The sequence below is a fragment of the Triticum aestivum genome, chromosome 2D (genome assembly GCF_018294505.1).
Source record: "Triticum aestivum cultivar Chinese Spring chromosome 2D, IWGSC CS RefSeq v2.1, whole genome shotgun sequence".
Classification (NCBI taxonomy): Eukaryota; Viridiplantae; Streptophyta; class Magnoliopsida; order Poales; family Poaceae; genus Triticum; species Triticum aestivum.
This window is the reverse complement of record NC_057799.1, coordinates 280995211-281023084: the sequence shown is the minus strand read 5'-3', so window position 1 is coordinate 281023084 and position 27874 is coordinate 280995211. Positions and strand designations below refer to the sequence as shown.

The 27874-nt window shown below is 47.9% G+C and overlaps 1 protein-coding gene across 4 annotated transcripts; it reads left to right on the top strand.

Moving 5' to 3' along the window:
- Positions 1 to 657: 657 nt before the first annotated feature.
- On the top strand, positions 658 to 17883 carry LOC123052769 (mediator of RNA polymerase II transcription subunit 33A). 4 transcript variants are annotated; one of them, XM_044476103.1, is made up of 13 exons: positions 658 to 1115; positions 1734 to 1844; positions 10371 to 10715; positions 11612 to 11922; positions 12027 to 12118; positions 12198 to 12528; positions 12618 to 12828; positions 13637 to 13790; positions 13907 to 14068; positions 14172 to 14844; positions 14993 to 15199; positions 15326 to 16725; positions 16858 to 17883. In XM_044476103.1, exons 1-12 carry the CDS (start codon positions 823 to 825, stop codon positions 16438 to 16440), a joined length of 4005 nt encoding a protein of 1334 aa, XP_044332038.1. In that variant the 5' UTR covers positions 658 to 822; the 3' UTR covers positions 16441 to 16725; positions 16858 to 17883. The 4 variants fall into 4 exon arrangements, with proteins under 4 accessions (XP_044332038.1, XP_044332039.1, XP_044332041.1 ...); XM_044476104.1 differs by lacking the exon at positions 16858 to 17883 and having other exon boundaries at positions 13676 to 13790; positions 15326 to 16674; XM_044476106.1 differs by lacking the exons at positions 658 to 1115; positions 1734 to 1844; positions 16858 to 17883 and adding an exon at positions 8628 to 8646 and having other exon boundaries at positions 10371 to 10677; positions 15326 to 16674.
- The last annotated feature ends 9991 nt before the right edge of the window (positions 17884 to 27874 follow it).

Here is a 27874-nt window from a genome sequence, read left to right as displayed (position 1 = left end):
CACACTTACTTAGTACTTTTCTTTTCTATACCTATATATATATAACGTACGTTTCTTACTCCCGTTTTTTCATACGTAAAGAAAAAAACAGAAAAGAAAAAAACATCCATCATTCGGCTTCGTTTTTTTGGCATGCAACAAATTAGGGTCGTTTCGCTCAGGCGTAGACATTCTTTTATTGATCTTCAAGCGTACGAAGAGATGGCCCAAAACACGTTCAACAAAACCCTTTTATTAAGATTTTTTTACAACTTGATGCAAATTTCAAGCATTGCTTCAACTTAAAAAATAATGGCTTTGTATGAAAAATTGAAAATCAGGTTCTTTAAGATCAAAATCGTCGTACAAAAACCACACCAAAAGTATTGTATGTGTAGCATGCTTCTTAATGTAGTACTACTTATATGAATTTTCGCTGGCACCAGATGTTGTTGGGCCATTAGTATGGTTATTTCGGTGGACACATCAATTAATTCTCCCGTTGCAACGTACGGACATATGTGCTATCTTACCTAATATAACGTGCAACTAATATCCTACATAATTTTAACATGCATTGCGTTATTACTACTAGTCAAAAATAAATAAAGGGGATCCGTAGCAATCGCACGGACAATTACATATTAAAGTAGACTCATTCGAGGTGCGGTGGGCGAAGTGGGTACACCAACAAACAAACACCACGGCCAACATTCCACGTATACCCCTTTTCTGCTATCACCGCGCCTACTACATTGGCGACGGCGAACGAAGCCACCACCCCGGCGAGAATAAGCCGCTTCGCCGCAGCCGAGGGCGAGGAGGCGGGGCCCGCCGTTCAACATGGCGTCGTTGTCCTCGCCGTGGGTTGAATGGGCCGGGGAGTACACCAAGGCGGCGCAAGCGGAGGCGCTCCCGCCGAATGAGTGGGCGGCGCGGGTGGCCACAGCGGCGGCAGCCGCGGGGGAAAGAGGGGACGTACAGTTTTCGGCGGGGCTGGCCGAAATGCTGGCGCGCGTGGTCCTCTCTGGGGAAAGCAGCGGCGCCGCCCCCGCCGCGGCGTGGAAGTACGCCGAGGCTGCCCTCGCCGCGCGCCTCGCGTCACCGGCGCTCCTCCTCACGCTCCTCTCCTCAAGGTACATACAGTGCAGGGTGGTAGGAGAGGCGAATGCGCTTGTGGTCCCTGCGTGGTGTCTGATGGAATCTGCCATTTTGCGAATCGCGACCGAAACAATGCTAGTTCGGATCTAGGAATTTCTCTTGGACATCCGAATGGCTGGAGTTAGACGTGGAAATGGAAGAAAACTTTATTTGCCGTACTTATTGTAGGCAGGTGATATCGTTCCCCAAAAATGTTACCCCCTTCGATCCAAATTAATTGACCATATATACAATGAAAATGGACATTGTATAGAGGTTGCGTCATTTAATTTGGATTGGAGGGAGTAGATTTTTTTTTTGCCGTGCGACGAAAATGCACAGGGTACATCTGTGGATGAGTAGAGGCAGATGTACTGTCTTGCCTCTCTAATCATTACTCACCGTTCAAGTTCATATTAGCTGAATTATACCAGAAAATAACTTGTGTTTCAGAGCACTCACTTTTTTTTGCGAAAGTTCTGAGTACTTAGATAAAAGGAGCAAAATCAAGCACGTGTTAATTTCTCCAATTTTGCCAGCGAATGTTGAATGACAGAAATAGACTGTTTGCAAGTATTATATTGATGGGTTCACTGTGTTCCTCCTCCTTGAAGGGTCATTCCTCAACGGGTGGCAAGGCCAACAGCGTATCGACTTTATTTGGAGCTCTTGCGGAGACATGGATTCAAATTATGTTTTCAGATGAAAGCGGCAAATTCCAACAAGTAACCTTATCCCACAGTCACTGCATGCTATAGTTAGTTAATACAATTTTATGTTAGTAAGTTTTGAAATTAGACCAGAAGCATACGTATGCTTGGGTATGAAGTACTTATAATTTGAATGTATACCAGTCTTCAACCTTTATGCATTATACTGTACACATCCAGACTGAGCATGTCCTTGAGGATTTGCAAGAATGTGTTCTTCAAAATGCGTATAATCTGTTGATGTTATGGAATCAAATATTGAAAGGGGGTGCCTCTTGTAAGGTGGTTAGTGTTAAGGATTATTAGTATTAGGTCTATGAGGCCTATTAGGCTATGTTTCCTTTCCAAGTCTATGTAATATATATACGCCCCATGTGCTATCGATGTAGGGCAAAGCCCTAGGTGGCCCGGTCTTCCACACTTGGAGGTGGACCAAGAGAATAACAAGAACACAAGGGAAACAAGGTGGACCAAGAGAATAACAAGAACACAAGGGAAACAAACACTCACACATGCACTCTTTCCACAAATCCACACAAGGTAACAAGATCCACAATCAACTAAGAGAGTTTAGCTAGGGTAGTTCTTCCCAAACCCACAAGTGAAGGTGGGGGCTTGATGATCTAGAGAGATTCCTTCTCCCTTAGGAGGTCTTGATGATCTATGATGAAATCCTTCTCCAAGATGGAGGTCTTGAGATCTAGAGAGATCCTTCTCCTAGATGGAGGTCTTGTTCCTCTAGGAGGGGTACAAGGAGCAAAGCTCTCTCAATATCCTTGGGTATACTTTACTAACCCTAAATTGTGAGAGAGATATGAAATATATAGGTGGCTGGAGGTAGGGGATTAGATGAGGGGTACAAGGGTCAATTCCCATCACTACACGCATGCAGGGCCCGTGTCCATGTGGTAAAGGGCCTGTGCCCACGGGTCCCGTGGGCACGGTACAAGGCCCGTGCGCACGGGTGTCCAGTGGTTGTAGTGGTGCCCTGTGCCCTGTGCGCATGGGGTCCAAGAACTCATGGGCACGGGGTGTCCAGAGAGCTTTTGGATGCCCCGTGTGCAAGGGGTATGGGGGCTTGTTGGCACAGGGTGTCCAGAGAGCAGCTCATCTTGTTCAGCTGCTAGGCGCCGTCTTCCGTGCGTTCTTCTTGCTCCTCTTCATGGACTTGGTGCACCTTCCTCGCTTCTTTGTGATGTTCATCAATGTACCTAATGACATAGTCTCTTTGTGAGGTTCCCCATCCATAAAGAAATATAAGAGCGTTTAGATCACTTTATTTCTTTACAGAGGGAGTAGTAGCGAAGTCTCATCTAATTGCATATGGAGCTCGAAGAGGAGTGAGTTCACCTCGCTTTCGGTGGCACGTGCACGAGCTCTTGTCAAGGGTCCACTTTGTGGTATAGGTGTTGGTGTAGTATCCGTGGTGATGTCCATGGGGTGCTCCGCACTAGCTATGCAATAGAGACAAGTTGCATCCATAACATGGTATTAGAGCCCTAGTTTTTTCCGCACGTGCAACTCATGCTCCTAATCCAGTCTGTTGCGCCGCCGCTGTTGTTGTCTTCTTCGCCGGATTCATTATTTTCTTCTATCCCGTTGGCTGCCGCTGCTCTCTCAGCCCGCCCGCCCGCATCACTCAATTTGCGCGGCCCGTGCCTATGTGATAACCGCACGTCCACTTAGCTGTCTGCATGATCCGTGTTGTGTCCATCTGCCCGCTGCTTCCCGCCCGCCACCCCGCAGGTTCCTTGCCCTCCACCATACCTTTGTCCGTTAGCCCTTTTTCTGGTCCCTGTCCTTTCTATAGGATTTTGGTGACCTCTTTTGCATTATTGATATGCGCCCATTCTCTTGACGCCGAGTTTCTTTCACCACCGGTTTTCTTGGGCTATGCTTTTTTGCGCAATGCTCCATTCTCTTGACGTGTCATCTTCTTTTGACAACCCATCTTCTGATACTTGCCTTGTATCTTGTATTGATGTGATTTCTTCTTTTGGTGCGCCATCTTCTTTGTTATCTCCTTTCGCTTGACCTGACAGGTTCTGAAGACTCTACATGCTACGACGACACTCAAGACACGGAGTTTGGATTTTTTTTGTAGTGACACACTTCTCCGAATGCAATGCTATTGCACACGCTTCGCATTTGCGCGCGGGGGGTGGGGTGGGGGTTGTTAAGGAGTATTAGGTCTAGGAGTCCTATTAGGCTATGTTTCGTTTCCTTGTACCCCAAGTCTTGTGTAATATATATGCCCTATGGGCTATGCAGTAGAGATAAGTTGCATCCATAACAGTTAGTATGAGTTGGTGAGGGTGTGTACAACGGCCTTACAATGAAGGTTGTCGTACACTTGATAAAGTGCCACAACAAAGTTTTTAAAATAGGTTTAGTCGCCTCGTTGGAGCGCGACCTACGTCCTATGAGGAAGGTTGTCGAGAGTGGTGCCCGGGGCATGCGACACTTGAGTGCCACCATTTCCGGAGTCCGACGACTCACTAAAGTGGTAAGGGTAGTGCCCGACGCACGGTGATGGAGGGCAAAGCCCTTGTGGCCTAATCTTTCATAACTTGGAGGTGGAGGAAGATGAACACAAGGAAGAACACTCGAGAGAAGATCCCAATCACACATCCACTCTCTAGGCAAACCATACAAGTAATACCACTAGATCCATAAGCAAGAAGGGAAACAAGTAACAAGGTAAGTTATTCCCAAATCCATTAGGGGAGATGAGGTGTTGGGGGTAGTCTTCTCCAAATCTACAAGGGGAAGATGGATGTCTTGATAATCCCTTGGGATTCTTCTCCACTGGAGGTCTTGATCTCCAATGGAGAGGATAGATGAGCGGAGCCTTCTTTTAGTTTGTCTAATATACTTTGCTAACCCTAAAACATGCAAGAGGTACAAAATATATAGGTGGCAGGAGGTAAGGGACGGGCTAGGGGTACAAGGGTCATTAGCCCCACCATTCTGCGCGCAGGCAGGTTGGATGTTTCGACATGGGTCAGACATAGGGTCGTAGATTATGTTGGAGCATCTGACCCGAAGACATAACGTATGTCAAGGGTCGGATGCTAGGTTGAAGGTTGGGTCGGGTATTCCGACCCATTGTTTGACCTGGCAGTTTTAGCCAGCCTTGCCTCCATGGGTTAGACATAGGGTCGTAGATTATGTTGGAGCATCTGACCCGAAGACATAACGTATGTCAAGGGTCGGATGCTAGGTTGAAGGTTGGGTCGGGTATTCCTACCCATTGTCTGACCTGGCAGTTTTAGCCAGCCTTGCCTCCATGTGTTGCTCATTCTCCCTTGAGACTCTTTCCTTCTCCATGATAGCCTGGCCTTCATTCCAGGCTTCTCCATGCTTGATTTCGTCACACCTAATGGCATTTAGCATTCCGACTTTAGGTAGTAACCATGTCTCATTTGAATGTAAAGGGATTTCAAAGAGGAGTGAGTTTACCTCGGATTCAATAGCACGTGCACAAGCTCTTGTCAAAGGTCCACTTGGAGGTGTAGGTGTTGGTGTAGAATCCATGGTGATGTCCATGGGGTGCTCCGCACCACACCAAACACTCGAAGTGTCTCCACTTTTGGAGTCCCAACTAGTCCGAGCCTTACTAGGTTCCTCAAACCTCTATTCTCAGCCTTGCTAGCTCGCCGGGGAGAGCTAGAAGGGGAGAAGAGAGAGTGACCCTCTTGAATTCATTCAAGCTGGCAGTGAGTGATTTACATGCCCATGTGGGGCATTATCTAGCCTAGGGGTCATTGACAAATGATCAAGGCTACCCTTGAAAAGAGAAGGTGGGAGGGTAGAACTAAGGTAATCTTCTGTCCTTTGGCCCATGTTCCTCTAGTTGGGTTAGGAGGGGGAGGAGGATGGAGGTCCACTAGGGGGTGATTCCCTCCATTATATGAATGCCTTCTTGCTTGGGCTTGTGCCTCTTCGCTCCTTCGCCTCCATCTTTGACCTATTCTTTTATGAGCTCTTCTTCCGTTGACTTGTTGACCACACATACTTTCTTGGTTTTTCGCTGACCGGGGTGGTTTGCTTTGACCCATTGAACTACCATTGCCCTCGTTGACTTGTGTTGACTGGCCTTTTGACCACTGATTTCCAATTATTCAACATGTGCAAAAACTTTCTGATGGCTTCATTGTTTATTAGTGTTATACACTAGATACTCGTCCGGGAATTTGAATCCGGTGTGCAACTTCGATATGAGGAGATTCCGCACACCCTCATTGGCTTTCGACCCGAGGTTGAATTCGTTGATGCTCATGATTTTGCGTAGGATGCAACCTAGGGCATTGGTGTAATGGCGTGTGGCCTTTTGGGGACTACTAAGAAGACCCTTAATCTCCACTTTAGTGACCACAATCCTATCAGTGCCAAGTTTGTTTCGGGACCTAGGCCGCTGCCTCTTGGGTTGTCCAACATGGTCCCCCTGGCTGGTCCCTTCGTTGTGATTGGTCGCATCTTTAGGACAATTGGTGTCGGCGTGGAACCCATCATGATCATTAGTTTTGGCGCCGGACCTATCATGACCACTAGTTCTGTATTCCTGCCAATCCGTAAATGGGCTCAGGTTGTCTAGACCATCATTACGTGACGACGGAGCTATGTCTTTGTCGTTCGTATGTGTCATTCACGAAGAAGAGGCCGTGGCGACGGCTGTCTTCGGAGATTTTCAACCTACATGTTAAATCGTTGGGAAAACGTTAATTCTATATAGAATCCATATAATTACTTTAAAATATGTAGGAAATCAAAAGAATTACTTAAAAATAGCTATAAAATTCAATAGAAATTTTGGCACTGACCTTTGCAAAAAGTTGGCCATATGATGTGCCAAAAATTTGACAAAACACTTAACGTCGGCACTCATATATATTCTCTGAAAAGACATAGCGTGAAATTCATCGCGAGCAACAAATTGTTGCCTTGGCTCGATCGCTTAAAAATCACACACAAAGCATGTAGAACGTCGGTTCGATGTCTGGTTTAATATCACATCATATTAAAACCATAGCCGGTGGTGAGGGAGTATGGTCGGATCCACAGCTGGCGGCGGAGCTAACACACACGTATTTGGGGACCGTGCGGTCGATTTAGTGATTTTTCACCTAAGTCCCGTGTGCATTGGTTCATATATGAGGTAATTTACTAGTTGCTAGGGAAAGAGGGACAACGCCACTAGTAACAAGTAAGCTCGCGCCACTAGTAAGCTATTGGTGTTTTAGTGTATTTAGGATATTATTGGTGTTTAAAAATCTGAAACTTCGTATGGTGTCATTATATGACTTATAGATGCTGTGATAAATTTTTGAGAGTTACATATAAGTTTTGATCTCAGTTGCTTAGAAACCGATGGATATCTGGGAAAGAATTGTTGTTTTCAAGTGAAAATGTCAGGTTTTAGAGAGAGCCGATAGATTTGCTTCTCATTTGACTTTGAATTTCTGTTTACATGGAATATGCACCATTTTAAGTTGCATATAGAAATTTGGGAAAATTTAGGGTAGGTTTACTATTTCTTTAGAAATAAATGCAATAAACACATCATTTGTGTGCCCTTTATATTCAACACCACAAGTACACTTGTTAGTAACATTCGTCATCAATTGGCGCGCCATTGGTATCCTTTAGAACTTTTGTACTATTTAGGGTTAGTTTTCCTATTTGTCGGTCATTAAATGTATTTCTACGTATTTGGATTTCAAAAAAAGATACAACTTGATGTATATATGCATACCAAGATCGATCGGATGCAAATATACGTTTACGTCTGAATACAAATTTAAAGGGACACACACCGTTTGACAATCTTCTCAACAGTATGTATACCAAGATTGATCTGATACAAATATGTTTAGTTAAGTCCGGATACAAAGGGATACAATAGTGTGATAATATAGTTTCTTAACGTCGCTTGACAATCTTCTCAATCTTGGTCTTCTGTGTACTTTAGCCCCGTGTTCTGACCCTTTCTTTTGAAGGGACCACCAGTCTAAGGTAACGTAGTTCTACTCCTCCTAGGGATCCATTTTGTACCATCGCCTTCTTCCGCTAGGTTGTCAAATTGGTCAAAGTCTTCCTCCTGACTAACCCCATCCATTCCGATAATGCTCCTTTTGCCTCTCCTCATGACAACATAGCTCGGCCTTATCGGGTCGGTTATGTAGAAGCATCGAGCCACATCCTTAGCTAATACCCATGGCTCATTTTGGACGGTGATTCCTTTCACATTTGTCTCAATAGGCTCCGCTGGGGGTATATTCATAATCTAGAGTAAAAGGATTCGAACCTTTGCATGCCGATACCAAAAATTGATGCCTTACCACTTGGCCTTACTCCAAACAAAAGGTAGGTCATCAAACTTATTGGTAGTGCAACGTGATCCACAAGGGAAATAGATTGAGGTAAATGTGCTAGCTTTCCTGTTGCAGGTTGATCAGAACAGACCTATCCCATATCTAATATATGTACACTCCAATGGGAAGTAGAGAATAGCGGTCTTTGTGCAGGGCACTCTTCGCCCATTTGACATGGAACATGGGGACCTTGTACTCTCCCGACTAGTCAAGTTCCCAGATCTCCTCTTACATTACCGGTAAAGGACTCCATCGTCACCCCCAAGTCTTCACTATCCTTGTCTTTGGCTTCCATATAGAATGTGTATCCGTTGATATCATATGCTTGATAGGTCATGATATTGCATGTGGGGCCATGTGCCAAGGCGAAGATGATCTTTGTTCTTGCATCACTCGCTGGCAATGGCTTGTTCCTAATGCAGTCTTTGAACCAAGCCGCGAAGGTGAAGTTTTCTCTTATAATTTGGTCCTCATTCTTTGGCTGCCCAAGGTTATCGTACTTTTTCCTTATTGTGCTTTTGTGCGAGCCCAACCAACCATTGACCACTTTTATATGTTGTAACGCACTGTATGCATTCTGATGTAGTCTTCGTGTCGGTTATCAGGGTACATATGCAAATCCCTTAGAAGTGGGTGATCGAATCCTTCGAGCCTGTCAGCGTGCTTATTTACAGGCAAACCAATAGATTTGTTGACACCAAAGAACGCACACACTCCTTGGCCTGCATGATGCTTCCATCTAGATGGGCCCTGTTACGAACGTATCCCTTGACGAACCCATTCATCCTTTCGAGAGGGAACATGTTGTGCAGGTATACCGGTCCCAGGTTGATGATATCATTGACATGGACCAACAGATGTGCCATAAGAATGCGGACAGGAAGTAGATCTCACGCCACTAGCAAGCGGGACCCAGAAGCTCAACAACCAAGGGGGACCTAAATGCTGTAGTGGCGCTTGGTCTAAATGCACGCGCCACTACTGTTCTGCATACTAGTGGTGCGGCCCTTTTTCCCGATGCCACTATTAAGGGGCTCCTCGAAGCAGGCCCGACTCACGTTACTGGTGGCGTTGAGTTAAGAGGCAAACTCCACTACTAAGTTAAGTACTAGTGGTGTTTGTTGTTATTAGTGCCACTAGTAACTTTTCCCTGGTCACACCGCTTGACCCGGCATACCAGTGGCGTGGATAGCACACTAGTAGGGCTGCACTAGTGATAGAGGCGAGGGGCGAGGGTGTCCCGATCTTTCGATGAGATGATAACTATCGATTTGGTGGAGTCGACTTTGACGATCCGACTACAAACGTGCACGGCGTTGCGCCTTAGCAATCGCTAAACCAATCTTTTGAGGTTATTGACGATGCTAGAAGCACGATCAGCCTGACCACAAGCAAGAATATGATAAAGCAATCTGAATATTGCGAATACATATGAAGTATTGATAAAGGTGGGGATCCGTAAGCGGTCTTGGCCTGATCGTTGGACACAGACGAAGTACACGAAGTTGCAAAGGCTAACTTTTAACTAAACAAATCCCAAGCAAAAAGCTACTAGACCTTCTCAACTAGTGGCGAGGGGCCCCTCTTGCTTGGGCTTGGGCCTCTTTACTCCTTTGCTTCCATCTTTGACTTGTTCTTTTATGAGCTCTTCTTCCTTTGACTTGTTGACCACGAAGACTTGATTCGATTTTCGCTGATCGGGGTGGCTTGCTTGGACTATTGTTGAGCTCCTTGACTTGGGTTGACTGGCCTTGACTTTTGCTGACCGCCCATGTGGCATGCCATGTTGGATAGGGGGTGGGACCTCGAGTAGGGTCGGAGCCATTACTACAAACATAATCTATTCTGTTAAATTGGTTAAGTGCCATTTCCTTCAGAATTGGTGCTCCACAAGTTTCCTTTGTTATTGTATTCTTCAGTTATTCTTTGTGTTGTTTGTTCAATGTATATAGTTTTTTCATATTGTTTGTAAGTCTGTCTGGTGATGCATATAGTCTGTTAGCAACTTAGTATTCTATGTTTATGCCTTGCATGTACCTATATTACTCAATTTATTCCTGTAGCCGTATCATATACCTGTGTGGTAAATAAATCCCGTCTTTAAGGGAAAACAGTTGCGGGGGCAATATAAGGGAAGTTTGTTAATGCTTTCTCCGTTATTTTGCAGGATCAGGCAGTTAATAGATGATAACCTTAACCTCTCCCAGATATTTGGCTTTTCAGCATGTGAACCAGGAGTCTTTATTGTTGAATTTGTCCTTTGCATTTTATGGCAATTGGTTGATACCGCATTAGATGATGAGAGTCTGCTAGAGTTAACCCCAGAAAAGAAAGCTCAATGGCCAACTAGGCCTCAAGATATTAGTGCATTTGAAGTTTCTTTTTCGGAACAAAAGCCAGAGAAAATTGAGAAATTACAGAGGATGAATAGTGTGATAACTATAGAGCTTATTGGACATCTTCTTCACAATAAAGTAATTACTCGCATCCTCTCATTGGCACGCGAAAACATGTATGGCTTTTGAACTTTACGTGCTCTTTTACTGAGTTATTTCAGCTATTTTTTCCCTATCACCAAGAGACTGTAAACTTTTTTTCTTGGTTTGAGTGATCAATTGAAAACCACTTCCGTTCCAATTAATAACCTGGCTATCTTAAATGCATCTGCAATCCAAATAGTTAATTCTAATGGTCTGAAGCTCTCAAAGTGAAGTTTCTGCACACCTTTTTTTTCTTTTTGTAAGAAAACTGTAAGGGAAATCCCAGCCATATGAATAGGAACCTAAATACACATCTGTTTGAACTTAAAACCTAGGTGGTGGATTTGTAAATCCATTATCCGAACCAAGTGGGCTAGACTCGCCTTCTAAACCAGCACAACCTTGTGCAATAGACAGCTAAAATATAAAAGTATTCATGGAATGTATTAGTTTTTTTTTTCAATATTGCCATCGTAACATTGAGCTAATGCTCTAGAATCATTGGGATTCTATGCATTAGCAACTTTGGCTGTACCTTCAGTAACGGCGAAGAGTCTGGTGTAAACAGTATGGGTGCATGCAAACATTTAGTATCGCAGTTGGAGTTGATTGTTCAGACTTCAGAATAACATTTAGTGTTTCAGTTGGAGTTGCTCAGATGTTTAGAATTAGTCTGTAGAATAAGCTAAGGTGAGCCATTATCCCTATGCAGGCTTGTATAGAAGCATTCATTGTTTATGTAAATTGTTCTTACTTACACAAAACAACCAGTCGAACCTACTGTTTTTGCAATAATGTACTCCCTCCGTCCCATAATATAAGAACGTTTTTGACACTACACTAGTGTCAAAAACGTTCTTATATTATGAGACAGAGGGAGTAGCAAGTTGTGTTACATATCATTGTTGACAAAAATTTAATGTTTCAGGCAAACTCAGTGGGGACTATTCACTTATCGGTTACGATTACTTGTGGCAAACTCATCCACCTTACAAGCTTCGACGATGTCCTTGGTAGCATTTCAGCAGTTGATTCTAGATGACCACAATGTCCATGGCGAAAATAAACATAGTTTGCACAAAAAATTCCACCCCATGGTGGCTTCTAACCCTCTATCTTCTCCAAATGGACATTGCCTTGGTGGTAGTTATTCTGCACTATGGACTCCTATCGATATGTATCTTGAGGATTGCCTTGATGGCTCAATTGCTGCCACAAATTCCATTGAGATTTTAAGTGGTAAATACATTAAATTATGAAATCCTTGGTTGTATTGAATCGTAACTTTCTTCTCATAATTTTGCTTTTCACTGCTACTTTTATAATTTAATAGTGGTTTGCAGGTTTGGTCAAGGCACTTCAAGCAGTCAATAGATCCAGCTGGCATGATGCATTCATGGCCCTTTGGATAGCATCAGTTCGCCTTGTACAAAGGGCGAGTCTTCACTCTTCATCTTGTTTAATCATTGAAACAACCTTTCATATTCTAATATTTGATCCTGTAAAACAAACAGGAACGAGAACCGATTGAAGGTCCTGTGCCTCACCTTGAAACACGACTATGCATGCTTTTGTCTATTGCAACACTTGCAGTTGCTGACATAATTGAAGAAGCAGATTCACGTTGTGGTGAAACTGACCTCAGCAGTCACTGGAAACAAAAAACAGCAACTGATGATCTGCGTAAGGAATTGATGTTAAGCTTACAGGCTCTTGGTGATTACGAAAGTCTGCTTGTTCCTCCTCCATGTATCATCTCGGCAGCTAATCAGGCTGCTTCCAAAGCTGCAATGCTTGTTTCAGGAATTAACAGTAGCAGCGGCTACATGGAAAGTATCAATGAAAGTATGCTAAATTATTGTACTTGGTTACTCTTTTTTTATTCAAATACATATATTTTAAGTAATTGGCAAACTTATTTTAATTTTGATCAGCTGGAAACATGAGGCACTTGATTGTGGAGTCATGTATCTCAAGAAACTTATTGGATACGTCAGCTTACTATTGGCCTGGTTATATTAATGGTCATGTCAACTCCATGTCTCATGCAATTCCTAGCCAACTTGCTGGGTGGGCGGCCTTCATGAAGGGTACACCATTAACTCAGTCACTGGTTAGTGTGTTGGTCTCAAGTCCTGCTTCAAGGTGTGCACTTCTTCTCTAATGAAAAGAAACGAACGTAACGTTTCATGCATTTGGATGGCATCTTCCACAAGAGATGTCACCAATCTTCTATATCTAAATAGCTAGCCCCCACTAACCTATTTCTGTCCACATGCAAGCATGCCACCTTGGCATGCAACATGCATGGGAGAAGGCCCACCTCAACATTCAATCATGCACAGAAAAACCCCACCTCAACATTGAAACATGCATTCTATTATGCTATTTATACTTGATAAATATTTTACAACTATACAATAATCAAACACAGTAAATCATATGTATTTTTAGCTTTAGCTATCATATTATTATCCAAATATTCATGTTCCATACAACTAAAACTCACTAAAATATATGCAAAACATTCCCGCAACAATGTGCGGGGCATCATCTAGTTACATTAAAAAGAAAGCTACATTTAACAACTCAAGATCATCGTTTATGTGTTGTTCAATACAATTTATTTTTCTTTTTTGAGATAAGAAGTTAGCCAGTTTTACAACAACAGTATGACGCATGGTTTCATTATTTGGATGTACTATGCTAATAGCTGCTCTTTATGTTGTTTCTGTGTTGCTGTAAATTGTATTACTATGTATGATTAAATCATGTCATTTAGTTGATACTCTTAACATTATTTATAAAGCGGTAAGGTGACCTAAGGCCCCTAAGCGCCTGAAGCAACCAACTGCCTTGCCGCCTAAGCGCCTAAAACTGCATAACTGCAAGGCGCCTAAGCGTCCAAGGCGGGATGCCTTATAAACAATGACTCATAAACTGTTCCTGTTAGTAATAAATCACTGAATGAAGCTCATAAACTTGATGGAAGCTTAGCAGAGCTCGAAAAGTTATTTGAAGTTGCAGTCAACGGATCAGATGATGATAAGGTGTCTGCTGCTACTGTTCTCTGTGGAGCAACCTTGTTACGAGGTTGGAATTTTCAGGTTAGTAATTGTGCACTTCCATACTATGACTTGTTGGTCCTAGTCATGATGACTAGCTTACTAAACCTATGGTTGTTTTAACTTATGAATTTTCTGACATTGTGATTATCTTGTAGGAGCATACAGTTCGCTTAGTCGTTAAATTGCTCTCACATTCTGATCCTGCTGATTATTCTGGTAGAGAGAGCCAGTTAATAAAGCATGGTCCAATGCTTAATGTTATTCTAACTGGAATATCACCCGTAGACTATGCTCCAATCTTCTCATTCCATGGTTTGGTATGATCAATACGACTACTTACCATGACTTCGATGCTTCCAGCTGCCAGTTTATGTTTACGTTTTTATTGTGAAATATATTTATGCTCCAAACAATCAATAGGTTCCAGAACTGGCTACTGTGCTCATGGCGATATGTGAAGTTTTTGGGTGTCTTTCCCCAAGTGTTTCATGGACGCTGGGAGCAGGGGAGGAAATATCTGCTCACACGGTCTTCTCAAATGCGTTCATTCTTCTGTTAAGACTATGGAAGTTTAATCATCCACCACTTGAATATTGTATAATGGGAGATGGTGCTCCAGTTGGCTCACAACTAACTCCTGAGTATCTTCTGTTATTGAGGAACTCCCAAGTTCTTTCTGCCAGCAGTTCATCCAAAAGTAGAAGCAGCCAGAAGCAATTACCTGTTACTTCAAGTCAATCATCTCAGAACCCTATTTTTATGGATTCTTTTCCGAAGTTGAAATTGTGGTACCGGCAGCACCAAGCTTGTCTGGCCTCGCCTCTCTCTGGACTTGCTCATGGAACACCTGTACATAACATTGTAGACAGCCTTCTCAACTTGATGTTCAGAAAGGCCAACAAAGGAAGTACATCTATTGGCTCTGTATCTGGTAGTAGCAGCATAAGTAACTCCTCTGGTCCTGGTGATGACGGTTCACATCTTTGGCCTCAGTTACCTGCTTGGGAAATACTAGAAGCTGTTCCATTTGTGGTTGATGCTGCTCTAACTGCTTGCTCCCATGGAAGACTATTTCCGCGTGAACTGGCTACAGGTTTGTTGTTTTCAGCTGAGGTCAACAACTTTCTCAATCAGGTTTGAGAAATAGAGTGACGGGTTGAGCTTCAGTATTTAATAATCACTATTTATTATGGCCTATCGGGTCATCTCAGTTTTTGAATGCTACCTTTTTTTATTTCCAGGTCTCAAAGATCTAGCTGATTTTCTGCCTGCATCTACTGCAACAATCGTAAGCTACTTTTCAGCTGAAGTGACACGTGGTGTTTGGAAACCTGCATTCATGAATGGAACAGATTGGCCTAGCCCGGCTGCCAATTTATCCATGGTTGAAGAACATATCAAGAAAATTGTAGCTGCTACTGGCGTTGATGTTCCAAGACTTGCCACAGGTTATTATTTCTGTCAGTTCAAGTGAATTCTTATGCATTTATGCCATACTAGGAGTGTTCCTACCATGCATCGTGCTACATGTAAGTTTGCAGAGAGTATTAATCTGGTTTTGTATCACTTCACAGGAGGAACTACTTTGGGTAGACTTCCATTGCCACTGGCTGCTTTTGTGAGCCTCACCATCACATACAAGCTTGACAAGGCATCCGAACGTTTCCTTAACCTAGCTGGTCCAGCTTTAGAGAATCTTGCTGCTAGCTGCCCTTGGCCAAGCATGGCAATTGTCGCAGCACTGTGGACTCAAAAGGTCAAGCGATGGAGTGATTTTCTAGTCTTTTCAGCATCACGCACGGTCTTCCACCATAACAATGATGCAGTTGTCCAGCTCCTCCGAAGCTGCTTCACTTCTATTCTTGGCATGTCGTCAACATCATTATGCTGTTGCGGAGGTGTTGCTAGCCTTCTGGGTCACGGGTTTGGCTCTCATTGCTCTGGTGGTCTCTCACCAGTTGCACCAGGAATTCTCTACCTCCGGATATTCCGGTGCATCAAGGACTGCTCTATACTTGCAGAAGATATACTTTCTCTGCTGATGCTTTCGGTGAAAGACATAGCTGAGACAACAGTGTCCAGGCATGGATCGGACAAGCTAAAGAGGACCAAGTATGCAATGGGACATGGAAAGATCTCTCTTGCTACTGCAATGACACAAGTTAAGGTGGCGGCATCACTTGGAGCGACACTCGTGTGGTTATCAGGCGGTACTACCCTTGTCCAGTCTCTGTTTCAAGAGATGTTGCCCTCTTGGTTCCTTTCTGCGCAGGATCTGGACCGAGGAGGAGCCAGTGGAGGAACGGTATACAAGTTGGGTGGCCATGCACTTGCCTACTTTGCAGTGTACTCTGGGATGTTCGCATGGGGCATCGACCCGACACCAGTGTCCCGGCGTCGAGAGAGGGTTATGCGGTCGCACCTGGAGTTCCTAGCAAGCGCATTGGACGGAAAGATCTCTCTAGGCTGCAACATGTCCCTGTGGCGAGCCTACGTTTCAGGCTTCCTGGGGCTGGTAGTGGACCGCGCCCCCTGCTTGTTGCATGAGGTCGACCTCAAGGTGCTCAAGAAGCTTAGCATTGGGCTCCGGCAGTGGAAAGAGAAGGAGCTTGCCGTGGCCATCCTTTGCAGGGGTGGACCGGAGGCAATGGGTGTTGCCGCAGAGTTGATATTGGATAGCGAGTGGTGACCGACTCTGAAGTTCCTGGTAATTCTTCGCCATCGATGTTGCTGACTGTACATAACCAGACGACGATCGTGTGTATGCCTCTGGAATGCTGTTAGGTGTTCTACTCTCCCTAATACCCCAATAACATCTGCTAACCGCTATCTCTATCTGTGGACCGTGGAAGTAACTGCTCTACAAGATTTAGATCATTTATGCACAAGCATGCGCTGGAAGATCTAGCTAGTCTCTACAAAATTTAGCTCATCTAATCGGATCCTAATTAACTGACGCACACTCTCTAAACAGGTTTTTGCCCTGCTTTATAAATAGCAGTATCAATAATTGCCGAACGTCCATGTTTGAGCCATCTCAGGCCGAACGTGCTGAGCGGCGTACGTTTTCTTTGCACGAATCTTGAGAATGGTTGCTGCCATGTAGGACGGCCACCGCTGTTTGGGGTAACGGCAACTCGGCCCGAACTCCTGCCCCACTCCCCTGAGCAGTTTGGCGCCCACCATGGTGAAACCACCACCGCATGCTCCCATTTCCCCTTCCCATTCCTTTCTCATGCGGAGCATCCCAAGGTCATCTTCATGGACCTATCATCGTCTCACCAAGTGTCAATTGGACCTATGTCTTGCACGTGCAAGAGCTCTTGAAACTAAGGTGACATCTCTCCTCTCACAATTCTCCTTTAAAACACATGAGACATGGCTACTACCTCAAACGGAGACACTTTGCATACTCAGGCACCAAGGAGTTAGCCATGGAGAAGCCAAGTAGCAAGATCAACCGAAGGGAGAAGAGGAACGTGAAGATGGAGAAGAAAAGGGCCAAGTCTGCACTTGCCCGGACGACCCGGACCGTCGTCCGGATGATCTGGCCCCCGGCTCGCACGATCCAGATAAGTGGCACCCGAGACCAGCAAGCCTCCCCGCGAAGCCGGACGATCCGGACCGACGCTCGGATCATCTGGAACCACCCGGATGTCCGGACAATCTCCCGGTCATCCGGACCCCCCCTCGACAGTTGCGACACATCCGGACGATCCGCATGATCCGGACGGCCGCCCGGATCATCTAGACAACCACGTGCGTGTGCGTTTCCGGATCATCCAGGCAACCACCTGCGTGTGCGTTTTGGGCCGAAGCCCATGTACCCTTTTTTCCCTCTAGCCTATATAAACGACTCCTCCACTTTTCTAGGGTTAGCAATAGTTTAGCTCATTTGAGAGAGAGAACATTGCTCATCCACTTGACATATACTTCATTGGAGACCAAGGCCTCCGCGGAGAAGATCCCAAGTGGATTCAAGACCCCGCAAGGGAAGATCCCCTCGTGGATTCAAGACCTCGTCTCCGGATCAGGAAGAACTACCGCCTCTTGTATCGTCCTTTGTTGCGTTTGAATCTTGTATCACTCTTTGTGTTCATGGATCTAGCACATGTGTGATTGTTCTCGTTGATTTGAGTGTTTCCCCTTGTGATTCCCCTCGTGTTTCCTCAACCTCAACGACAAAACAATCAAGCGGAGCATGAGGAGGAAGCGGCTCAAGATCCTCCTCCAAGGCAAGAGCGTCCTCATCATCACCATCTACTCCAACACAATGAAGAGCACTGCTACGACAAGCTCAAGTTCACCATGCCCAAGTTCTCCGGAAGCAACGACCCCGAAGAGTACCTTTCATGGGCATTGAAGGTCGACAAGATCTTTCGCTTGCACAACTATGAGGAAGAGAAGAATATCGCCATGGCATCCCTTGAGTTCCAAGACTACGTCCTCATTTGGTGGGAGCAAGTCATCGAGCGTCGTGCGGCAAGGGGTGAACCACCCATCACAACATGGAATCAAATGAAGGATGTCACACGAGCGCGCTTTGTGCCAACATACTATAACCACGACCTCTTCAAGAATTTACAAAAGACCGTTGAAGAGTATTACAAGGAAATGGAGATTGCCATGATTCGAGCTAATGTCACGGAAGATGACGAGCAAACTATGGCACATTTCGTGAATGGACTCAATCATCCTATCAAGAAGACTGCCGACTTCCAACCTTACTCAAACCTCATCGAGCTAGTGCATCAAGCTACCAAGGCAGAGAGACAAGTGCAAGATGACTACAAGTATGCCAAGTTGTTTTCCAAGTCATACGGCTCCCACAATCAAGCTTCCACGACCATGATGCCTCCTTCCGCGACAAAACCTTCTACAAGCAACGGCGACAAGTCAAGCTACAAGAAAACTTCGACATCTTCAAGTCGTCCTCCTACAACAAGAAACTTCAAGCCGAGAGCTTCATCATCATCTACTCCAACCGATGAGACCATCAAGACGAGTTCCATCAAATGCTTCACATGTGGAGGCCGAGGCCACAAGACTTTTGAGTGCACCAACCGGCACACCATGATCGCCAACGACGATGGTACCTTCGACTCCATGAGTGAAGAGGAAATGGAAGCCCTTGAGCATGTGGCAATGCACCGGCAAGTGAATGAAGATGAAGATAACCAAGTCTTTTGTGACAATGATTCTGTCGGATCCGGGGCTCCGCAGACCCAAGAAAGATTCGAACTCTGGGGTGCGTGTGAAGAACTCAATCTCCCCAGTCTGCCAACTCGTCGATATCACGGCCTAGCTCGATGAACTGGAAAGGAATGGGACACGACAGTTTATCCAGGTTCGGGCCACCTTGCGGTGTAATACCCTACTCCTGCTTTGTGGTGGATTAGCCTCGAAGTGGGCCAAGGATGAACTAGTACAGAGGAAGAACAGCCTCATGAGGTGTGTTCTTGGTGTGAGCTGGTGTGGGTGTTCGGATGGTCTGATCCCTCCGTCCCCCTCTATGGTGCTGGCTAAGCTATATTTATAGTGGCCTTGGTCCTCTTCCCTCAAAATGAAGGCGGGAAGGGATCTCACAACTGCCAAGTTTGAAGGAAGGCAAACAATACATCTTATCCTGACGAAAGGTGGTCTTCGCGTGCAAAGCTTCTGGCCGTGACGTCGTGGTGGGCTCGGTGATGACCTCCGTCCTGCCGTCCTGGCGGTCTTGGTCTTGTAGCAAGGAAATGGAAACCATTGGCTGATTCCTCAGGATTCCGCGCCTGCGCTTGCCTGTTTAGCACCAAAGAGGAAACCTGTTGTACTGCGCCTGTTGGCGCCCGCCCGGCCTTGGTCGTCATGGCTTGCGTCACCTTAACCTCATGAGGTGGGCGTCTGCATAGGAATCTTCGCTCCTCAGGAGCCAGCCTAGGGAGGCCGCTCCCTCCGGAGGTCTTGGCGTCGTTCGCCTCGCGAGGCTTGGCCCCTCGCGAGGGTCTTGTGTTGTTGATGCCGAAGATGGGCCGTACCAGGCCGCTGATGGAGCCACGCCGTGGGCCGCAGGCAGGCAAGTCTGGGTACCCCGGTTCCCAGAACGCCGACAGTAGCCCCCGGGTCCAAGGCATGCTCGGACTTGGCTTCAAGGCGAAGCCAAAGGGCAAGGGAGAAGCGCCGCGGGCCCCAACCGCCTGCGGACCCGGTCGATGCATGGCGCTTGATGGGACGTGGGCGTCTCCGCTTCCCCATGCTGCCTCGGCAACCGTTTCACTTGACAATAGCCTGCTGCATGCAAAAAAGATCATCATTACTGGGGATCGTGGAGGCCGGCGGTTAGCCTCCCTCCGACTATAAATGGGGGGGGGGGGCAGAGCCCCCTTCCCATCTCCATCTTCTCGCTGCTTGTTCCCTCTTCCTCCTTCTTGTCTCGCCGTCTCATCGCAGCACCCATGGCGCCAATGAGGAGGTTTTCCGCGGGGAAGGCCCCCAAGGAGGGGCCAGGCTCGCCGCCGCCCAAGAGAGGCCGTGGGCGGCCCCGAAAGCACGCGGCGACTCCGGCGGCGGCCCCTCGGGGGTGCGGGCACACTCCTTCGACGGCCGGCGCTGCCTCCGGCAGCCGCGGCAGAGCTTCTTCCCGCCGCAGGGGCTGCCGCGGATGGGGTGACCTCGGCGATGAGGGGAGGCACGTGGCGATCGTCCGGCCGCCACGACCACGCTCCCACTCAGCTGACACGCCTCCAGAGTTCGTCGTGAGTCGGAGAGGCCAGCGGGCATCTGGCTCCAGCTTCCGCGTTCCTTCGCGAGCGCGCTGCTAGCCAGAGGGCCTGGTGTCCTATGGTTGCAGGACGACGGTTGCTGCAGCCAGGCCTCATGGGTGGATGTTGAAGTCACCGCCGCTGGCAATGTGTTCTTGAACCGGGGGTGGCAGCCGTTTCCCGCGCGCGCGGCCGGCATGGGAGTTGTACCCTCCACTTCAGGTATGACGGCGTCACGACCCTCTATGTCAGGGTCTTCGGAGAAGGCGGCCGGCTCCTGGGGTGCTGCCCAAAGAGCTACAGTGATGACGAGGACGACGGCGACGGCGCCGTCGCTGGTGGTGAGCTTGCCCTTGGCGACTGCCGCACCGCCTCCAGTAGCGGGGGCTCCTCTTCTGGGCAGAGCACGGGCGACGACGAGGACGACGAGCCGCCACGCCGCCGGGCTCGGACCGGGGAGGGCGACGAGCTGCATCGCCGACGCGCCCCGGTGAAGCAGAAGGAAGACTCCGACTGAGCTCGGGCGCTGCTAGAGCCGGGCCTTAGGAGCCACTGTAGTCGCGCGACTTGCTTTTGCTTTTTTTCTTTTCTCCTGCATCAAAAAAAGTAGAGGGCCCTGTGAAGGAAATATGCCCTAGAGGCAATAATAAAGTATTATATATTTCCTTATATCACGATAAATGTTTATTATTCATGCTAGAATTGTATTAACCGGAAACATAATACATGTGTGAATACATAGACAAACAGAGTGTCACTAGTATGCCTCTACTTGACTAGCTCGTTAATCAAAGATGGTTATGTTTCCTAGCCATAGACATGAGTTGTCATTTGATTAACGGGATCACCTCATTAGGAGAATGACGTGATTGACTTGACCCATTCCGTTAGCTTAGCACTCGATCGTTTAGTATGTTGCTATTGCTTTCTTCATGACTTATACATGTTCCTATGACTATGAGATTATGCAACTCCCGTTTACCGGAGGAACACTTTGTGTGCTACCAAACGTCACAACGTAAATGGGTGATTATAAAGGTGCTCTACAGGTGTCTCCAAAGGTACTTGTTGGGTTGGCGTATTTCGAGATTAGGATTTGTCACTCCGATTGTCGGAGAGGTATCTCTGGGCCCACTCGGTAATGCACATCACTATAAGCCTTGCAAGCATTATGACTAATGAGTTAGTTGCGGGATGATGTATTATGGAACGAGTAAAGAGACTTGCCGGTAACGAGATTGAACTAGGTATCGAGATACCGACGATCGAATCTCGGGCAAGTAACATACCGATGACAAAGGGAACAACGTATGTTGTTATGCGGTCTGACTGATAAAGATCTTCGTAGAATATGTGGGAGCCAATATGGGCATCCAGGTCCCGCTATTGGTTATTGACCGGAGAGGTGTCTCGGTCATGTCTACATAGTTCTCGAACCCGTAGGGTCCGCACGCTTAACGTTACGATGACAGTTTTATTGAGTTTTGATGTACCGAAGGAGTTTGGAGTCCCGGATGAGATCGGGGATATGACGAGGAGTCTCGAAATGGTCGAGACGTAAAGATTGATATATTGGACGACTATATTCGGACTTCGAAAAGGTTCCGAGTGATTCAGGTATTTTTCGGAGTACCGGAGAGTTACGGGAATACGTATTGGGCCTTATTGGGCCATACGGGAAAGAAGGAAAAGGGCCTCAAGGGTGGCCGCACCCCTCCCCTTGGTCTGGTCCGAATTGGACTAGGGAAGGGGGGCGCCCCCTTCCTTCCTTCTCTTTTTCCCTTCCTCTTTTCCTATTCCATATGGGAGGTGGAATCCTACTAGGACTAGGGAGTCCTAGTAGGACTCCACACTTGGTGCGCCCCCTCCTAGGGCCGGCCTCCTCCTCCCTTGCTCCTTTATATATACGGGGGCAGGGGGGCACCCCATAGACACAACAATTGATCTATTGATCTCTTAGCCGTGTGCGGTGTCCCCCTCCACCAAATTACACCTCGATAATACCGTTGCGGAGCTTAGGCGAAGCCCTGTGTCGGTGGAACATCATCATCGTCACCACGCCGTCGTGTAGACGAAACTCTCCCTCAACACTCGGCTGGATCGGAGTTCGAGGGACGTCATCGAGCTGAACGTGTGTAGAACTCGGAGGTGCCGTACGTTCGGTACTTGATCGGTCGGATCGTGAAGACGTACGACTACATCAACCGCGTTGCAATAACGCTTCCGCTGTCGGTCTACGAGGGTACGTGGACAACACTCTCCCCTCTCGTTGCTATGCATCACCATGATCTTGCGTGTGCGTAGGAATTTTTTTGAAATTACTACGTTCCCCAACACCCTGTTGGGGCGTGTAATGAACCATGGCGCTTGCGCCATTATGCTATGCTTATTTTTATATTATGCCATGATATCCGTGTCTCTACTAGGTGCGGTTAGGGTAACTTAGCTCGATGTGCTCGCGGTAGACTCCCATGTCACGAGGGCATGCCTTTCCAGGGGCATCTTCCAAGGGCCTCCTTCCTGAAGACTCGAGAGTCGCTGAGCCTCAGGAGGCGTCGTGTAGCTGCAGGGTTAGAAGGCCTCATGAGGCGTCTCGTCCTACCTCGCGCGAGCCCCCGAGCGTGGGTTGGTTGTGGCTAGTACACCATGTCGCGATGCCCAGAGGCACGGACTTAAGAGGGCGCGCATGCTCGTGAGCTCGTTCGAGAGCGTCTCGCGAGGATTAAGGGCGCCAAAGCTGGGGCGGCAAGGTTTCGGCGAGGTGTGGTCGCGGTCGAGCCCAGGCGTACACACCGTACCTAGCCCCCGCGCGCGGGACGCGCGAGGAAGAGTGACGGGCAACTGCCGCTCTCCCTGAGACAAGGTTGGAAAAGCGAACAAAAAGAGAGAAATTTTCCAACCCTTGCAAACGAAAGACACGAAAGCTCCAAATTTCAGTCAAGAAGTTGCAAACTAGCTACAGAAAGCAAGCAAAAGAATAGCCGCGTCTGGCACCTAGACTAGTCTTCTTGTCTTCCCACCAGCGCGGAGCATGGGGCCTCCACTAGGATGTGGGTGGGAGCCCCTGTGAGGCCCAGGGGCGGCACTCAGGAGACTCCGGGGCGTGTACAGCCCCAACTCATTATTACGTGAGAGTGTCACGAGCGGAGACCTTCACAGGCGCGGGCCCTTCTTTATGGGTAGAACTTCCGGAGGTGCTGGATCTTCCAAGCATTTTGGATGGGGACCCCATCCTGCGTCTCCAAGCACGCGGCACCAGGCCTAGAGACAGGCGATCTTGAACGGGCCCTCCCACATGGAGAGCACCCGCCTCAGGACGAGATCACCCACCTCGAGCGTCCTGGAGCGGACGCTGCGACAGTGATACCGTCGCAACGCCTGCTGATACCTCGCTGCTCGGAGCGAGGCTTGGCGACGGCATTCCTCCCCCAGCACGAGGTCCATCCCCCGCGAGGCGTCCTGGCGTGCCTCGTCAAACGCCAAGACCCGTGCGGAGCGATGCCTGACCTCGTGAGGGAGAACCGCTTCGGCTCCGTAGACGAGGAATAATGGAGTCTCGCCCGTCGGCTTGGTCGCGATGGTGTGGATGGACCACAGCATAGACTGGAGCTCATCGAGCCAGCCCCTACCGCAGGCCTCGAGCTTCTTCTTGAAGGTCCTCGCCTTGAGGCCTCTCAGGACCTCTGCGTTGGCGCGCTCAACCTGGCCATTGCTCCGAGGGTGTGCCACCGAAGCATAGCATATCTGCGTTCCAAGGTTTGCACAATATGTTTTGAAAAGGTTGCTGGTGAACCGCGAGCCATTGTCGGTGATGATGCGGTTAGGAACCCCGAGGCGGCTCACGAGGCCCTTGATGAACTTGACGGCCAAGCCGACCGGGATGGTGCGGATGGCCTCCACCTCCGCCCACTTGGTGAACTTGTCTATGGCGACGTAGAGGTAGCGGTAGCCCCCGGGCGCTCGAGGTAACGGGCCCAGGATGTCCAGCCCCCAAACCGCGAACGGCCATGAGAGCGGGATGGTCTAGAGGCCCTGAGCGGGCTGGTGGATCTACTTGGCATGGAACCGACAGGCGTCACGGGATCTTACCAGCTCGGTGGCATCATTGAGCACCGTGGGCCAGTAGAACCCGCTGCGGAACGCCTTGCCCACGAGGGTGCGCGATGAGGAGTGATGCCAGCAGTCCTCATCGTGTATGTCGGCCAACAGCTCGCATCCCTGCTCCCTGGAGATGCATCATAGAGAAACATTGTTTGGCCGCTTTCGGTAGAGCTCACCGTCCTGGATGCAGTATGCAGTGGCCTGGCGGGCCACACGCTTTGCGTCTTCCTCCTTCTCCGACAAGGTGCCCTGGAGTAGGTACGCCTTGAACTCCTCGGTCCAGCACCCCTCCTGAGGCTCGAGCGCAAGGAGCAGGCAGTCTCCCGAGGTCTGGCCACAAGCTAGGGCGCCTGAGAGGGGTGCCGGGGGAAGCTCCTCTTGAAGCGATGCTGGTCCCACGGCGGGAGGAGCTGCCGACGGCTTGAAAAGCCGCTCCTCAAAGACACCAGGCTCCTGAGGTAGACTCCGGGATGCCCTCTTGGCGATGTTGTTTGCCTCTTTGTTCATGCCACGCGGCACATGATGCAATTCCAAGCCCAATAATCGTTTCTCAATTTTGCGTACCTCCTTGAGGTATGCCTCCATGTGCTCGTCCTTTGGCTTGCACGCCTTGTTGGAGAAGTTGACAACGAGCTGGGAGTCGCCACTTATGGTGAGGCGACTCACCCCCAAAGCCGCCGCAGCCTTGAGGCCGGCGATTAGGCCTTCGTATTTCGCGATGTTGTTGGAGACCTTCTCGCCATGCTGGAAGCAGAGCTGCACGACTTAGTAGAGCTTGTCCTGGGTGGGCGAGTTGAGCACGGCTCTAGCCCCCTCGCCCTTACGCGCGAATGCACCGTCGAAGTACATGACCCAACCATTCGGTGCTTCATTTCCGGGCGCTAGGGAACGGTCCTTGCCCACTTCTCGGTCGGGGAAGTCAGTCCATTCCGCCACGAAATCGGCAAGGGCCGCACCCTTGATGATCCTGGTGGTGCTGAACTCCAGCTGGAACGCCTGTAGTTCAATGTTCCATTTGGCGACCCTTCCCGCGGCGTTAGGGCTCCGGAGCACCCTCTCCAAGGGGTAAGCTGAGACAACCTTGATGGAATCCTACTAGGACTAGGGAGTCCTAGTAGGACTCCACACTTGGTGCGCCCCCTCCTAGGGCCGGCCTCCTCCTCCCTTGCTCCTTTATATATACGGGGGCAGGGGGGCACCCCATAGACACAACAATTGATCTATTGATCTCTTAGCCGTGTGCGGTGTCCCCCTCCACCAAATTACACCTCGATAATACCGTTGCGGAGCTTAGGCGAAGCCCTGTGTCGGTGGAACATCATCATCGTCACCACGCCGTCGTGCAGACGAAACTCTCCCTCAACACTCGGCTGGATCGGAGTTCGAGGGACGTCATCGAGCTGAACGTGTGTAGAACTCGGAGGTGCCGTACGTTCGGTACTTGATCGGTCGGATCGTGAAGACGTACGACTACATCAACCGCGTTGCAATAACGCTTCCGCTGTCGGTCTACGAGGGTACGTGGACAACACTCTCCCCTCTCGTTGCTATGCATCACCATGATCTTGCGTGTGCGTAGGAATTTTTTTGAAATTACTATGTTCCCCAACAATGGTATCAGAGCCTGGTTTTATGCGTTGATGCTATGCACGAGTAGAACACAAGTGAGTTGTGGGCGATATAAGTCATACTGCTTACCAGCATGTCATACTTTGGTTCAGCGGTATTGTGAGATGAAGCGGCCCGGACCGACATTACGCGTACGCTTACGCGAGACTGGTTTCACCGTTGCGAGCACTCGTTGCTTAAAGGTGACCGGCGGGTGTCTGTCTCTCTCACTTTAGTTGAACAGAGTGTGGCTACGCCCGGTCCTTGCGAAGGTTAAAACAGCACCAACTTGACAAACTATCGTTGTGGTTTTGATTCGTAGGTAAGAACGGTTCTTGCTAAGCCCGTAGCAGCCACGTAAAATATGCAACAACAAAGTAGAGGACGTCTAACTTGTTTTTGCAGGGCATGTTGTGATGTGATATGGTCAAGACATGATGTGATATAATGTGTTGTATGAGATGATCATGTTTTGTAACCGAGTTATCGGCAACTGGCAGGAGCCATATGGTTGTCGCTTTATTGTATGAGATGCAATCGCCATGTAATAGTTTTACTTTATCACTAAGCGGTAGCGATAGTCGTAAAAGCAATAAGTTGGCGAGACGACAACGATGCTATGATGGAGATCAAGGTGTCGCGCCGGTGACGATGGTGATCATGACGGTGCTTCGGAGATGGAGATCACAAGCACAAGATGATGATGGCCATATCATATCACTTATATTGATTGCATGTGATGTTAATCCTTTATGCATCTTATCTTGCTTTGTTTGACGGTAGCATTATAAGATGATCATTCACTAAATTATCAAAGTATAAGTGTTCTCCCTGAGTATGCACCGTTGCAAAAGTTCTTCGTGCTGAGACACCACGTGATGATCGGGTGTGATAGGCTCTACGTTCAAATACAACGGGTGCAAAACAGTTGCACACGCGGAATACTCAGGTTAAACTTGACGAGCCTAGCATATAACAGATATGGCCTCGGAACACGGAGACCGAAAGGTCGAGCGTGAATCATATAGTAGATATGATCAACATAGTGATGTTCACCATTGAAACTACTCCATCTCACGTGATGATCGGACATGGTTTAGTTGATATGGATCACGTGATCACTTAGAGGATTAGAGGGATATCTATCTAAGTGGGAGTTCTTAAGTAATATGATTAATTGAACTTGAATTTATCATGAACTTAGTCCTGATAGTATTTTGCAAATTATGTTGTAGATCAATAGCTCGCGTTGTTGCTTCCCTATGATTATTTTGATATGTTCCTAGAGAAAATTATGTTGAAAGATGTTAGTAGCAAAGATGCGGATTGGATCCGTGATCTGAGGATTATCCTCATTGCTGCACAGAAGAATTATGTCCTTGATGCACCGCTAGGTGACAGACCTATTGCAGGACTCAGCCGCGCTTTGGACCGATCCTACGAATAAGAGGCATTAACAAAGCATTTATGAGACACCATACTTTCAATAGGCAAGGGCCAGCCCGAAGATCAACGGGATCTTTCTCCAAGCTAAGTTTCTACCCCCGAGGGAACCGGCCACGATGCGTGGGGGTATCGGTGCTGATAAACTCGTGCAGATGCAGACGTTATGAACGTTTGGCTAGCTCAATATGATGACTACTTGATAGTTTAGTGCACCATGCTTAACGGCTT

Coding starts and splice junctions, on each gene's coding strand:
- LOC123052769 (XM_044476103.1), top strand. CDS start 823: ATGGCGTCGTTGTCCTCGCCGTGGGTTGAATGGGCCGGGGAGTACACC. Junction 12,119..12,197: donor CAGTTCGCCTTGTACAAAGG/GCGAGTCTTCAC, acceptor TAAAACAAACAG/GAACGAGAACCGATTGAAGG. Junction 14,845..14,992: donor TCCGCGTGAACTGGCTACAG/GTTTGTTGTTTT, acceptor TTTTATTTCCAG/GTCTCAAAGATCTAGCTGAT.